This window comes from Gavialis gangeticus, unplaced genomic scaffold (assembly GCF_001723915.1).
Source record: "Gavialis gangeticus isolate Ggan-Ray unplaced genomic scaffold, GavGan_comp1, whole genome shotgun sequence".
NCBI classification, from domain to species: Eukaryota; Metazoa; Chordata; order Crocodylia; family Gavialidae; genus Gavialis; species Gavialis gangeticus.
Window position 1 is genome coordinate 41,219,438 of NW_017729004.1, and position 14,868 is coordinate 41,234,305.

At 44.8% G+C, this 14,868-nt stretch overlaps 1 protein-coding gene and 1 long non-coding RNA gene across 2 annotated transcripts in view; both read right to left on the minus strand.

The window, feature by feature from the left end:
• Positions 1-2,039, minus strand: part of LOC109291491 — an 18,906-nt gene extending 16,867 nt beyond the window's left edge. Inside the window, exon 1 of the long non-coding RNA XR_002095864.1 lies at positions 2,014-2,039. This is a non-coding gene — a long non-coding RNA (uncharacterized LOC109291491). The remainder of the gene's footprint in view (positions 1-2,013) is intronic.
• A 10,854-nt stretch (positions 2,040-12,893) lies between these two features.
• The window catches only part of OTUD1 (OTU deubiquitinase 1), a 10,481-nt gene continuing 8,506 nt past the window's right edge, over positions 12,894-14,868 (minus strand). The window contains exon 2 of the mRNA XM_019507958.1: positions 12,894-14,866. Within this exon, the coding sequence (XP_019363503.1) occupies positions 14,123-14,866 (744 nt within the window). The 3' untranslated portion in view covers positions 12,894-14,122. The remainder of the gene's footprint in view (positions 14,867-14,868) is intronic.

Below are 14,868 nucleotides of genomic sequence, written 5' to 3' on the forward strand. Positions count from 1 at the left end.
GTCCCATGCCCAGCCACACATCCCCACAAACCCCACACCCACCCACACTTCTCCACCTGCTACAAACACCACACATACATCTACACCCTCCCACACACACTCACAGCCCCCTACAAACCCTGCATGCATCCACCCATACCCCCGACAGTATACAAAGGTAAGACTTACTTTAAGCTATTATGCAATGAACTCTATGTACACTATGCAAACACATAAAATCAGGACAAATATTTTTTGAAATCAAATGAATGTGTGTTGTAGTAGACGTTTGCTTTTTAGAATATAATTTGGTGTTTTTTTTCCAGTTCCAAGATGGCAAATCTCTTGCCAGAAGGAATACTTCCAGGGCAAGGGGAGGGACTTCCAGTGGCAAAGGTCAGAGGTTAGAGGGCAAGACATCCAAGGTGACCAGGGGGCAGGGCACCTGTCAAGGGGCAGGGTTACCCTTGCAGCCCTTGATGGCTCACCAAAACTTGTTAAGTGTCCCTCCAACTGAAATAATTGCCCACCCCGGTGTACTGGCATCTGAGGTAACTAGCTTATTGCCCTGATTTCTCAGGATGAATAAGAAGGCCTCCCCTAATGCCCACTCCTCCTTGTACTCCCTCCGTGCACACCTGCGCAGCCATGCATTAATCTATGGGATGTATCCACTCCTGCCTAGGCCCTTCCCCTCAACTGGAAGGATCAAGAACAACCCCTGTGCTCCAATCCCCTTCACTCTTGCACCCAGAGCCCTGCAGTCACTCTTGTTCTGCTCCGGGTCACCCCACAATATCATTGGTGCCCACGTGGATGAGCAGCATGGGGTTGTGGTCAGAGGGTTAGACAAGTCTCAGTAAACTTTCTCTGACATTTCGGATCTGGGCTCCAGGCAAGCAGCAGACCTCCCCTGACAACAGATCAATCTGGTAGATGGATCCCTCCATCTCCTGTACAAGGGCATCTCCAACCACCTCTGCTCATCGCTTCTTCTTTGTGGCAGTGGTCTCAATCCTCCCCACCTTGAGGATTCCTGGTCTGGCCTCTTCCACCAATAGAATGTGCTCCTCCTCCTCTGTAGCTAGCGCTCCGAATCTGTTCTCCAAGCAAACCACTACAGGTGGGGATAACAACTTCTTGCTGCCAGAGGTCACAAGTTTCTCATCTTCCACCTTCCTAGGGGTCCATAACCTCTTCCCTTTCTAGAACCGCCTAAAGCAGTCCTTCCTCCACAGTCCTAGAGGTTTCCTCCAGCCTGGAACTGGTGCTGGCTCCTACCCTAGGGGTCTTTAAGACAAGGCTTGACAATCACCTTGCTGGGGTCATTTGACCCCAGCACTCTTTCCTGCCATGGCAGGGGGTCAGACTTGATGATCAGCTCAAGTCCCTTCCGACCCTACTAACTATGAAACTATGATGAAGTCCCCACGGAGGAGGATGCTTCAGAGCGTTGCTACCCCCTCCCATAGCTGTCTTGACTACTCCCTGAGGGGCAGTACCAGAAGGCACCGCTCATGCCGCAGGCACTCCCCCACCCAGCTGACACTGGAAAGAATTGGCAAGCTGCAGTCTGCACAGCACCAAACCAGCAGCTGTGTGGAAGCCTGGATGCTGTGCAGTCCTGCCTAGACAGACACCTCATGGGCACAAGAAGAGGAAGAGCTGGAAGTGGCAGTGGCTCTGGGATTCCAGCATTCTCCAGCCATTCCTCTGGGTCTTCTAATCTGCTGCCTCTCACTTCCTGCCTTTCTTTCCAATCAAAACTTCCCTAGCAAATTGCTCTGTAGCTGACCTGTTTGCTGTTCCTTGATCCTGAAGTGTTCCCCTTTCCCTGCAAACCTCTATCCTCTTAGCAAGCTTACAATGAAGGATTGTGAGAGAGATTTTTCCAAGAAAACCCCCCCACCTCACTCTGGACTCTAGTTAAACAAAGGGCTTAAGTATGGATCTAACTACTGATTTTTTTAGCTGCTTAAAATAAAATATGTAGGTTAGTCAGGTTTAATTACATATTAACAAAAAGAATCTGACCTTACAGATTCCCTTTAAAAGATGGGATTAGCAAAGTGACCTGCAAACTGTCCTATTTGCTTCTCCTTGGGTGTTTAGAGTATTTCTTTATATATCTCTCCTGGGCCTTGACTAGCTAGGCTCCTTTGTTACACCCAGGCAGCAATCAATTAGCAATCAGCCCACTCGGGTGCTCATAACACACACCCGAGCACACAACCCACCAAACGACTCTTAGCAAGCTAAGCAGGCAACCCTGGCTCGCTTACCTTCCCAGAGCAGAATCTGGTGCTTGGTGCCTGGTTCCTCTTCCCCTTCTTCCTCTTGCTCCTAGTGAACTGTTTGCAAACTGTCCCATTTGTTTCTCCCTGATTGCTGCTCCCCTGGTCACTTGAATACTTCCTTATTCAAAGAGACTGCCATTTCCTATTACTATCCAGGAGACTGAAGCCAGCAAGATGGCTGCCATTTCCCTACAGTCTCTGCATATGGCAGTAAGGCTGCCTGTGGTAAAGGTGGCAGCCTCCTGCCACTCTTTTGTGAGATTAAAACCAAGCCCCCAAATAAAATGGCTGCCACTTGTTAAAAGGCTAGAGAGAGCATTGGGGCTGCTTGTACATGTGACAGGGGTTTAGTCCTTAGGGTTGTATTCTAAGGCCCCTAAATTTAAATGGTGGGTGTTTAATTGAAACCGTGGGGTTTTATTTTTCTGTCACTGTTATTGCAAGGGGCCGGATCCTTTTTTTTTTTGGTGGAGCCTACCTGCAGTCGGGAGGCAAGCTGTCAGTGGGCCGAATGGTCCTGGAGCTGTGGGGGGCCCTAGTCCTTCCCTCCACAGTGGCGGTGCCCCCCCAGGGCCACTTAAGTGGACTGCTAGCAGGCCAGGTGCTTCCCAGCTTGGAAGCAGCACCTGGCCTGATCCAACCCTTCACTGATCCAGAGCTGGGGCAGCACCTGGCCGGCTAGCAGCCTTCCTGGGCGGCTGTGGGGGTTGATATCACCATGGAGGGAAGGACCAGGGTGCAGCTCAGGGGCCACTCAGCCATGGGAGAAGCAGGCAGGCTCTGCCAAAATAATAAAAAAAATAGGACTGGGTCCCTTGCTGCTTCTGCCATCAGCAGAAGCCTGCTGAAGGCAGAAGCAGTGAGGGGCCCAATCTTTTTTTTCTGAGGAGCCTTCCCACCTCTCCCACAGCTGGGGGTGAGCTGACCAATAGCTGCAACATATTGTTGCATCAGGATGTAGTTTAGTTTGCAACAATGCAAACTCATTTAAAATCCCCCAAACCCTTGCATGTGTAGTGTGACACCATTAAGCCACACACAGTGACTTTTTTGGCACATGTGCATGGTAATGACATCACATGTACAAGCGCCTGCAAGACACAACAGAAAGGTGCATGTGACAAATGAAAGGGGACAGGAGGTAAATGTAGGGGTACCACATAATGGGGGTGTGATCAGGAAGAGGTCTGAGGGGTACAGAAGATAGAAATGGGATGAGAGATGAAGATCAGATGACAGCTCCCCCATCTTGGTAGGGGGGTAATGTAGGGGGAAGCAGAGAAGGCAGCATCCCCTAAATCTTTTTAAAAAATTATATAAAAAACCTCACTAATATATTGGTTTAGATCATCATTTTCAGGAAATCTCATGATGTTGAAAATCTGACTTTCATTTTGTGTGTGTGTTGCACTGGCATTACTGGATCTTTTAATTCTTAGCACTGGGCAGAATAGCTGTGTTGCTTTAGCTTAAGCCCAGTAGTCCTTTAATGCCAGTGTCCTTTAATTGTTCCCCAGTTTAAATATTGACTGGGAGGTTACTTGTCTATAGCTAATGTGTTGTTCTCCTGATTCTTGTTTTCACAGCCCCTATTAAGCTCCAGTACATTCAAATGCTAATATCTTAAAACCCAATATACAATAACTATCTCATTGACTGGGTCACATAAAATGTTCCTAACATTATTATGTCTCAGTATTCTTAGATTACATAGCAACTCCACATCTGTCAGTTAGAAATAAAGGATACTCATTCCATAGTAATGTACTGGTCTTCTATCCTGCAAGCTGCCTTTTATCGGTGAATGCCTGCCCCACACAGAGCCTGACCAAAGTCAATGGGACTCGACACACGTGCAAGGGGACTGCCCTGCAGAGAAAAGATTGCAAATAGGATCTTAGCTATTTCTTTTTTCACAGAGCTGCTTCTTCCTCTTTGTAGCTGACACAAGATGACCAATAAAAAGTTAAGGAGAAACACAGCATTAGGTTTGTAATCTTCTTACAACAAACTCTTACAACAAACGAAGCATTCCACAGTAGAGGAGCATTTACTCAACAAACAAAAATAACTCAGGGCTAATCACATTCCATGGTAATTAGGCCCTTTTAAGAACCTAAAATAGATGAATAACAATATCTAGACTATGCTTGCCTCCTTGATTCTAATTCAATCTGGATTCAGGCCTGGATTTGGTAGAACAACTATATTAATGACACTGGCTGATAAACTCCTCCTGACAGAGAATGATCAAGTACCCATGGCATTTTCAAATTTGTAAAATGCCTTCAGCACTGTTGATCATAAATGTATTTCTGTTCCCCGGCAGAGATTAGCAAAGCTTGTTTGGAACAGCTTTCAACTATTTGTTGGGAGAACCCAGGGCACTGACAGAAAATGTTTATCTGCTCCAAAGGATCTTGACTTGCATTTCTTTGCACCTAACATCACACATGTATGATATAAATTACTAATGAGAAAGCATAAGATACAGCATTTATGCATTAAGGTACCTGGCCTTGGCAATTTCATCTCTCAGTATAGTGACTGAAAGGGATTGGGTTGTGAATAGAAAAGCTGGCTAGAGCTCAGTGCAGAGAGCACTGAGTTAATGCTCAAAGGTTGGAGGAAGTGACTGAAAGTCTTAGCAGAGATTATGTCAATCGCTTTGACTAATGTAGTACTTCTATCATTGGTTACTGAGGTTCATAATCTAAAAGTCTGATTAAAGAAATAATTGCTGCTAGATCCTCAGATAAAATCTGTTGCCCAAACTATTTTTTATTTGCGCCTGGAATGGGTATGTAACTGCTCCTTCCAGGTCAAACTTGACTGCCATTATACAGAATTCTCTCACCTGAAGATTAGCTTACTGCAATACCCTGTATGGAGCTGCAGATTAAAAAGCAGACAAAATTGGCTAGTACAGAGACAGCTGCCTGCCTATTAACCAATGTGTCATGGACAGCAATTTGCACTAGTGTGCCAAGATATGCTCTGACTGCCTGTTAATTTTAGAACAATGTTGTTGATGCATAAAAGCAGAAGTTGCGGATCTTCCACCACTTCCAAGAGCTTCCCTCCCACACCTGTTCTACCTTGGCAGCTGAGTTGGTAGTGTTATTTAAAACAATGGGGCTGAGGCCAGCTTTCTGAAGAACTCTTGACTCTACCATTTGAAAAATCCTAAATTGATATTATTCAAGATATTACACCGTTCACTCAGTTTCACAGGCTTTTTCTAGGACGGGGGTGATTAGGGCTTTCAGGATTTCATTGCTGTGTATTAATGTTTCTTCTGTTCACATCTAAAATGTTAAGGTCTATAAGTAATTGGACATAAACTCATTGTGCTATTTGGCCATGGGAATGTGGTCAAAGATATTGCTGATTATCAGCCAGTTCTTCCTGGCTGCCTGCACAGCTGGCCCAGGCTCTGGGCAGCTGCAGCCAGCAGGCAGGCTGCAAACAGCTGCACTGAGACCCAAACCCCCGGCATGGGCTCCACGGCAGCAGTGGCTACAAGTGGGCACATGGTGGGGAAGGGGTCTGGAGCCTCCCCCGCCACCCAGCTGGAAACACACATGCACCCACCACCAGCAACCAGGACTGAGCCCCTCACAGCTTCTCTCAGCATCTGCCTCTGGCATGCCAAACTGAGGTGTGGGTGGAGGTTGGGGTGTTTTTGGCACTCCAGCCAAAAATGTTGCCAACCCCTGAGTTACAGTATTCACGATAATCATTCTGAAACTCAAGACATTCAGTTGTCAGAGAGGACAATTTAAGATACAAAATTAACTTGAAATCTACCATATTTTCTGATGTATAAGATATGGTGGTTCCCCTCTCCCCCAGAATGGGGGAACTCTAAGTAAGGTGTGCTTCATGCACCAAAGTGATACAACAGAAAAAATAATTGAACTTAGATACTAGTAACTTGGTGGTGAAACCACAGTCTTGTCTTGGCACTCTCAATACACTAGAGCAGGCTTGTCCAACATATGGCCCACGGGCCACTTTAGCTGCATGCCACTTTTCCTGGCTGGTGCTGACCAGGCTTGGTCCGTCCCATTCAGAGCAGCGTGCGGCTGAAGCCGGCTTCCCACGTGCCGCTGGGGATGGTAGGAGCCTGGCTGGGTCTGCACTGGCCAGCAGAAGCGGTGGTGGAGCCGTGCGCCGCTCAGGACGGGATGAGCCCAGCCAGAGCGGCAGGGGCTCAGCTGCATTTTCCCCCTGCCTGCACCGGTCAGTCCCAAGAGGAACACGGCTCCATCGCCACTTCTGCTGGCCAGTGCCGACCTGGCCAGCCTCCTCCCGTCCCCAGCAGCACATGGGAAGCCAGCTTCAGCTTCATGCTGCTTTTCCTAGCCAGTGCTAACCTGGCTGGGCCCATCCCATCCGGGGCAGCATGTGGCTGAAGCTGGCTTGCCACGTGCTGCTGGGGACGCCTGGCTAGGTCGGCATTGGCCAACAGAAGCTGCGGTGGAGCCTCCTGCCTTTTGGGATCAGCTGGCGCAGGCAGGGGGAAAGTGAAGCAGCGCATGGGAAGCCACTGCTTGATAGGGGATGGGATGGTGCACCAGGGAGGGAAAGCTATAACTGAGCCTCCTGCAGCTGTGCTGTATGCTCATTTAAAACTGAACAATATGCTCAAGAATAGAGCATGAATGATCTGGGCTCCAACATAAATTTAGAGCAGGTAAAAATCTTCATAAAAATACTGTCCAGTGTTTGGATTTTGTTTGCTTCTGTTTCTCTTTGTGCAGGATTGGGAGTTCAACTTGTTACTACTTGTTAAAGATGTGTTACTAAAAAGTTATTAATTCAATAAAAGTAAATCTTCTTGAAGATTATTCTCAAAAATGTCCATATTTTGTTGCTTTGATTAGTTTCCACTCTGGCTGATATCTTTTCCACGTTTGATCTGTCAACTTGCATTATGCTTCTTTCATTCATTGAGAGGTGAGTAGAAGTGAAAGTGTTTATTTTAGTGAAGTGTTTGGTATTATTTCCTTCTTGCTTTTATATTGTTTTTATTTTGGATTTTAAACCACATTTCCAGACCCATTTCATTGTCACTTCCTGCAACTTCATTTGTGTCAAAGGTCATGTGACATCACTTCCTGATGTGATACCACTTCCTGTGAGGTCTTTGAATATGGCTCACCGGCCCACTGGGTGATAAAAAGTTTGTGATCTGGCCCCACATTCAAAAAGGTTGGACACCCCTGCACTAGAGTATAAGAGATCACGTGATTGAGTGAGAGATGAACACAGAAAGTAGTATTATCACAAATACTGATAACTTAGAAGACTCGGTAGTGTGTCAGCAGTACATAAGCAACCAACATGGACTAGAAACAGGAAGTTCTTATAAAGCAGGTTTCAAATTAAAGAAAGAAAAATGCATAAAGGACAGACATGGTTGTCCTTCACCTACAGAAAAAAAATTATCCAATCATCAAAAAAATAAACATTTGCTCAAAATTCAAGACAAAAAGGAAGCTATGTGGGGGAGCCAGCCAAGTGGCACAAAATTGCAGGTGAGGATGATTCACATATAGAAAATGATGCCAAAAGATAAAAGTCCTTGTGATGTTTTGTCAATGTCCATGAAAAATAAAATGGGATTGTGGATTGACAAATTATGATGTCACCATATTGGAGCCTTTATGAATAGACTATTATTGATCTATGTTCATTTACTGTGCATGCGACAACAATCAAGAAAAAATCCCCCCTCCAAAAGCCACCCCCCGCAATCTGGCCATATCTAGGAGTCTCATATCATAGTTTCAGTTATTGGATATGTCTATTAATAAGTCATTCAAAACTTTATTTCATAATGATTACCTTTTAAAGCAGAAGACCACCAGATATCATGCTAATGTGATTATTCCCAAGATAAGTTACTATGAGTTTTTACAGAAGAATCAGCTTTGATGGTCTATCACCTGGAAAAGCAAGCATAATATTTTACTTCTAACATTGTGGCTTCATCTACACAAAACACTGACTGTGCAGTCATTAAGTAATTGTATAAACAAGTACTAAATGACTGCGTTGTAACCCAAGTTACTGTGCAGTAGGGCCACTGAACAGCTTTTTTGTGAGACTACTGCACAGTAGTGTCGCATCACAGTTCCTGCCACACAACGCTACTGAGCAATAGTCTTGGGCCACTGCGCAGACAGCGTCTCATGTAGATGTGCCCATGATGAGCAACCACTTATATAAAAGTTTCAGACAAGAGTATTGTATTTATTTCAATATTTGTAGTTTGTGTAGAAGCCCCAATCAAAACTGAGGCTTCATTGTACTAGATGCTATACAGACATGCCCCAAGGAACTCTTCATTCAGTGGTTGGTTGGTTATGACTTCGTAGTAAAAAGCACTTACACCACACAGAAGGGTATTACACAGTTAGCCCAGTAAAAATCCAGGCTAAGTCCACAGACATCCCTTATCTGCATTCAATTTTTTGAAAGTGATATTTGCTTGTAGTATTCTACAAAGTAAGGTAAGGTATAAGAGAGGTAAAGTGAAAAAGCAATTCAGTCCCAGAACTCAGCAGCAACTTTTTTTATTCTTCACTAATTCACCAGCATAAGTCACTATGACCAATTTATTTACAATACAATGTCTCATAAAAAATAAAACTATTTTTGCAAGTGTTAACAATAAACAGAAAACTTCCATTAAGGTCTTGAAATTGGCAGTTCTGGTGTTGTAAGAGTTACAAGAGGTAACTCTCTTATAGGAGATGTAAGAGGGAATGTCAGTGAGGTAATTCTCTTCCCAATCTAAACAAGTTCTTTGATAATAGTTTTATTTTGGGCACCATCTTCGTTGGGAATCCTGTGCAGTCAAGGATGATTGCCTTCCAAGATTGCCTTACCTGTAGGTCTGAAGTTGGCTGACAAGGCCAACAGGTTCTGCTGCAACTTGGGCATGTGTTACTGTGTGGTGTGGGTGGCTCTGTTCTTGATTTGGTCAGCCACACAGTTTCTGCCACTCTCGCTTTTCCATCTCCTACTGTGCTCATAAGATCCTTGCAGCAAACTCTTCCCTCATTTGGGATGGTCCTGGGAGACAGTCTCCCATGAACTGATGTTGATGCTGGGAGAACAAAACTTGCTTCGTGACTCTGGAGTTGGACATCTGGGTGATGTGACAAGCCTAATAAAGTTGATGTCAGATGATCATCGCCTCAATGTTTGTGGTGTTTGCTCAAGAGAGAACAATAATGTTAGTGCACCTCTTTTCCCACTGGGCATGCACCACCTTCCTTCCTAATGATATACAGTAAAAGCCCTGTAATTTGGCCCGAGTGGGGAATGGGGGTGCCGGGTATCTAAAAATTTCGGTTACCTGAGGCCAGCTGTTTTCAGTCAGACACAAAAAGGGGGGAGAGGAGGCTGGCCAGAGCAACAGCAGCGCAGCGTGGATGTTTCGGCCAGATGCAGAGATATCATGCTAATGTGATTATTCCCAAGGTAAGTTACTATGAGTTTTTACTTGGCCAGATGCAGAGCAGTGGCAGCACAGTGTGATGGCTGCCACGTGCAAGCTTTCCCCACCACTTCTCCTGCGTCCAGCCAGAATTCTGATTAATATTCTGGTTAGTAAAATGCCAGATAACAGGGATGTTACTGTATTAAGTAGCACAACAGCCTTATCAACTACTAAGTTAAGAAGTAAACTACTTTAAGTGACTAAGTTAACTAAGCATTATATGGTATTTGAAATAACTGCCAATCTCACAAAGCTTTTCCACCATTTCTAGTTGTAACCAAAATGCAAGCACAACCTAATTCAATGTACCTAAAAGTTTCCTTTGGTGGAGCACAATGCATGTAAACCAATTATCTGCTTACATTCAAAGGTCAATCTTCAAATCATATAGAACGTAAGACATTTCAGATTTTATTACTTATAAAAATTATTAAGTTTTGATTTTTAAAATAAAAAGTGAGTTTTGTTGGAGTGCCAGAAATTATTCTGCAGTAGTTCTGAAAACATTTAACTGAAAGAATGCACACATCAGCTATGGGAAAAGAAAGGGCTGCTCTTGGCTATATTATTGGCCAAGTATACTAAAGCTCTAAATCCCACCCGGGGCATAGATCTGAAACTAGGCATTTTACTGCCCATAATGATTGGTTAGATATCCAGCTGAAAGCGAATAGACTCGTATGCAGCAGAGAAAGCCTCAAAGATATGCTCAATAAAAGTATGGCAGAAAGAACATGAGCCAGATAATAAAATATCTGCGTAAGAGTCAGACAGCCCTGAATGAGCCAAAATGAAACATAGTTTAAAAACTGGTAGTGTTCCATTCAACTGCAACAGTTTTGTGGCATTTTTAGTCTGAACTACATACATGATTTAAACATTGATTTAAAAAACATAACTAAAAAAAACATGCTTCAACATTTAAATACCTTTACTGTGCCCCAGGCCTCCACAACTCACTTGAAGATGCTACCCCTGGTAAACAGATTATCACATGGACTTATGCTCCTAGATCATGTAGTTGTTTTGAAAATCCTACCTTAAATTTTTTTTTACCCATTAATAAATTATTCTGCTCCAAATTAAGGTACTGAAATTTAGTTCTCAAAAATTCATCTTTAGGGATGCATGCCTATATGCATATGCACTAGCAGGGGTGGGGAAGAGGGTGCAATGTCACAGTCACACGCCCCATCTGCAACATAAGGCATGTAAGTGCAGCCCGAGTTCTCCACAACCCCAATCCCTGGGTCCCCTGCAGAGTCTGAGGCAAGGCTGAAGCCTCAGTGTGGCATGTGACACCTGGAAGAGAAAGCAGGGAAAAGGCGAGGAGGGGAGGACCTGACCACTGCAGCTGCTATCCCCAGATGCTCCAGCCCTTGGCTGCAGTACAGAGCGCAAAGCTTGGCAGCAGTGGATGAGCCCCTACTCCTTATCTCTCTATATTTCCTGGGGGCTCCAGCTACAGGGACAAACTGTCTCTCATGCTGGACTGGACCAGGGATGGCACCAGCAGCAGGCAGTTCCCCCTTCCAGCACCTGCTCCCAGTCAGCAGAGTACACCCAAGGGGCTGAGCAGATAGCAGAAATGCCTGAAACAGAGGACCCAGCTACTGCTGTCCGCAGCCAAGCCTGGCACCCTCTACTGCTGTTCACAGAAGCCCCTGGGACAAGAGCAGCCCTGGGACTTCCCCTGCCTCTAGGTCAGCAAGGGCAAGTCCCCTTATGCTGCATCAGGAGACAACCAACTTCAAGCAAATGAGAAAACACTCTAGATTAATGAACATACTGATCTTTGGCATTATCCAACCTTTGCCTATTTGAAATAGCCTACTATTATGTAGGTGCCAGCCACCTCAAAACAAGAAAGGCAGCCTTATGAATTTTGGATCTATTAGACATATCAGAGCAAATAGACAGCAGAAGAGGAAGAAAGAGAGAAGTTCAGCTCTAGTGTGATGACATTTTCATTAGTTTATTCTGTACACAAGATTAATCTAAATGGTTTTATAGATATAAAAAACAGGTATATCCTATACACATCTAATACAAGAGTTAACAAGTTACTTCCCTGTACCTTGTCAATTCTATTTGGTTTGATGATAGGCCCCCACAATGCTATTTTCAGTTGCTTTTAGCATTGGTCTGGGGCGTCAAACTCATCCACAGCCCCAGTGCTAGATCTAGATGGAAGGACTCCTCGCAAGCTGGATCTGGAACAAGAGCTTCACAGGCCAGATGCAGTGGCAGTGACATTGGCAAGGTATACAGGAGCAATCCAGGGCTCAATACAGTCATCACTCACCCTCCTCTGTTCCCCCAACCCCACCAACATCCTCAGTGGCGCTCTACAGGCAGGAATTAGCAGGCAATTAATGAACTACAGAAATAAGCAGCCACATGCTAAATATCCAGCTATCTGAAAGTGACCTTTCCTACTCCAGGTCTCAAAAGCTACAGGCATTGATTGCAGCATGCATCAGGATGTGATATTAAAAATACCAAGAAACCCAGCTGCAGTTGGGCCACAGGGATACCATTTCTACTACTCAATGCATGTTTTATACCTTACTAGGAATTATACCTCAAAAATCCACACTCTAGACTGTTCACTTTGCCTTGGTTTGGTTTTACTCCACTTTTGGCAGTCCAAGTTCGCTGCAACTCCTACAACTACCAAAGCAGGCCTAAGAAAGGTTCCTTGAAAATAGAAGTTGCCAAAATGGAAAGAGTTTAAAAGATACCATTGCTTAGGACTTCATACACTTAAGATCTCAACTTTAAAATTTACCACAAACTTACTGAGGCTGCACTTACAGCACTAGTGCGTGTGCAGAACTTTTTGATATTTTAAAGAGTCACAAGTATTTATGTAAAACCTGAAAATTCTTATATTCCCATTTTACACATCCCTAGAGGGTCAAAACCTGTCTTTACTTTGTTTTCTCAAATAATGACTACCCAAAACAAATGAAAGCCATTCTTTTACGGCTACTTAGACAGCACTGTGCATCTATTCTTAGGGGACAGGGGAAAAAAGAGCCCCTACTGTATACTACACTATACAAAAGAGGAATGCAAAAAATATTTTTAAAAAAAAATCCACGTAAAATTATACTTTTATTCATTCCATCTTAGTTGAGAATATTCCTATTATACAAATACAGTATAGATTAAAAAAAAAAAAAAATCACAAAATATTACAAAATAAAAAAGTACAAACTGCATTACTTAATAAATATATCTAACAAGTTAAAGTTAACCAGAAACTAGAGAGAAAGCTTTCAGGTTGGAAACAGTGAATGTTTGACCCAGCAAACCATACAAGTCTTAGCTTAAATACTTCCTTGTTTAACATAATGCAGAGGAGTCCTATTTTTTTTTTTTTATTAGAATATCAAAAGGAATAAAACATTCTGGAAAAAATAATGGCTTACTGCTGCAATGCAAAGTGCCAAGAAACAAAATGGGGGCATTTACATATAAGAAACAAACCCCAGAAACAAGGCGGCAGACAGCAAGGTCCAGCCAAGATTTATTTTTTTGCTGAAGCAGCAGACTAGTATCTTGTCACAACATTGTATTGTAAATTAAATTTCTGCTATTACAACTGAACAAGTTATTAATAGAACAAAGGACAAGCCAACCAGGCAACAAGAGGCCAGTTTACTCTAAACAGTAATTAAATACAGAAGAGTTACAATCACTCCCTGTACCATTCATAAATAGATGCCTTCCAACTGGCTCAGAGAACCTGTTCTACATTTGAGGCAAATGGGAAAGCATCTTCTTTGAAAAGTAGTCATTATGAAGTTTGCTGCACTTTTACAATAACAAGGTTTTAACTGAAAAAAAGTTTACCTTCATCAGTCAGGGAAGATGAGCCTGACATCAATTTCTTTTGGTAGAAATATAGACATGTACAAGTACAAATTACAGCAAAAGCCTCATAAGCCTTATTTACAAAACAAAGTGTTTACAAACTCTTTTTTGGCTGTACAGCTGAAAACCAAATGCTAAGATGAGATGTTAGAGAAGGAGGTAACAGTTTAAAAATACTGTGCAAAAAATACATTCTTATAGAAAAAAGAGAACTGGAAAAACCCAAAACAAATATACATGGTGAATCCGCTCGCAAGTAATCCAGGGGTCACTTTATACAAAGGGAGTATTACAAATACCAGGTTGGGCTTAAGTCATGCCCCTGCCAACAGTTCAGTACTGTAGGGGCTCCTCAGCCAGGGGCACCGTGGCCACTTCCTGAAGCATTAAGGCATTGCCACCTGGGTACTAGCGCACAGTCTGTCTCTAGTGCAGGGCCCAGGCGGGCTCAGGAGCAGGCGTTCTGCTCAATATACATCTTGGACAGGGACACAGCCATGGACTTGGCCAACTCCTCATCCCGCCTGCGCTGCATCTGAGTCTGCCGGCACCAGGCCTCATACTCAGGGTTGGGGCAGGCGCGGTCCAGCACAGCATCATAGTGCCCGTTGCTGAGCCAGCTCAGCCAGATGCTGGGCCGCGTGGGGTCCTCAGGGCCCAAGTAGTGCACCATGGTGGAGACGGTGGGACTCTCGGGCCGCCCACCAGTGGTGAGGTGGATGTTGACGTTCAGCATCTGCCCCATGGCCAACAGCTCTGGGTAGCCGGCCCAGGCTCCATCCTGCGCAGCACCGATGAGGAACTCGCCGACGTCACCCTCGATGATGGGGCTGAAGTGGTCCAGGTGGTCAGCAATGTAGTGCACGGTTTCCTCGCGCAGCTCGCCGTGCAGCCGCTGCTCGCCATACACAGCCCTGCACACAGCACGGTACAGGCAGTTGCCATCAGGGATGACATGAAAGCGGAAGCGGCCTTTCTGCCGCAGGTACTTGTCCTGCTTCTCCACCTCGGCCAGGTACAGCGCCAGCTTCTCCCCACGCTCCGCACCGCCCACTGGCCCCGCACTCCCAGCTACCACCTCGCCCCCGGCCGCGCCAGGCAGGACCTGGGCGGCAGCCGCCTGCAGGGCCTGGCAGTGCTCGCTGAGGCGCAGGCCGCGGTTACTAGGCTCCGGCGGCGGGCGCGGCCCGGCCT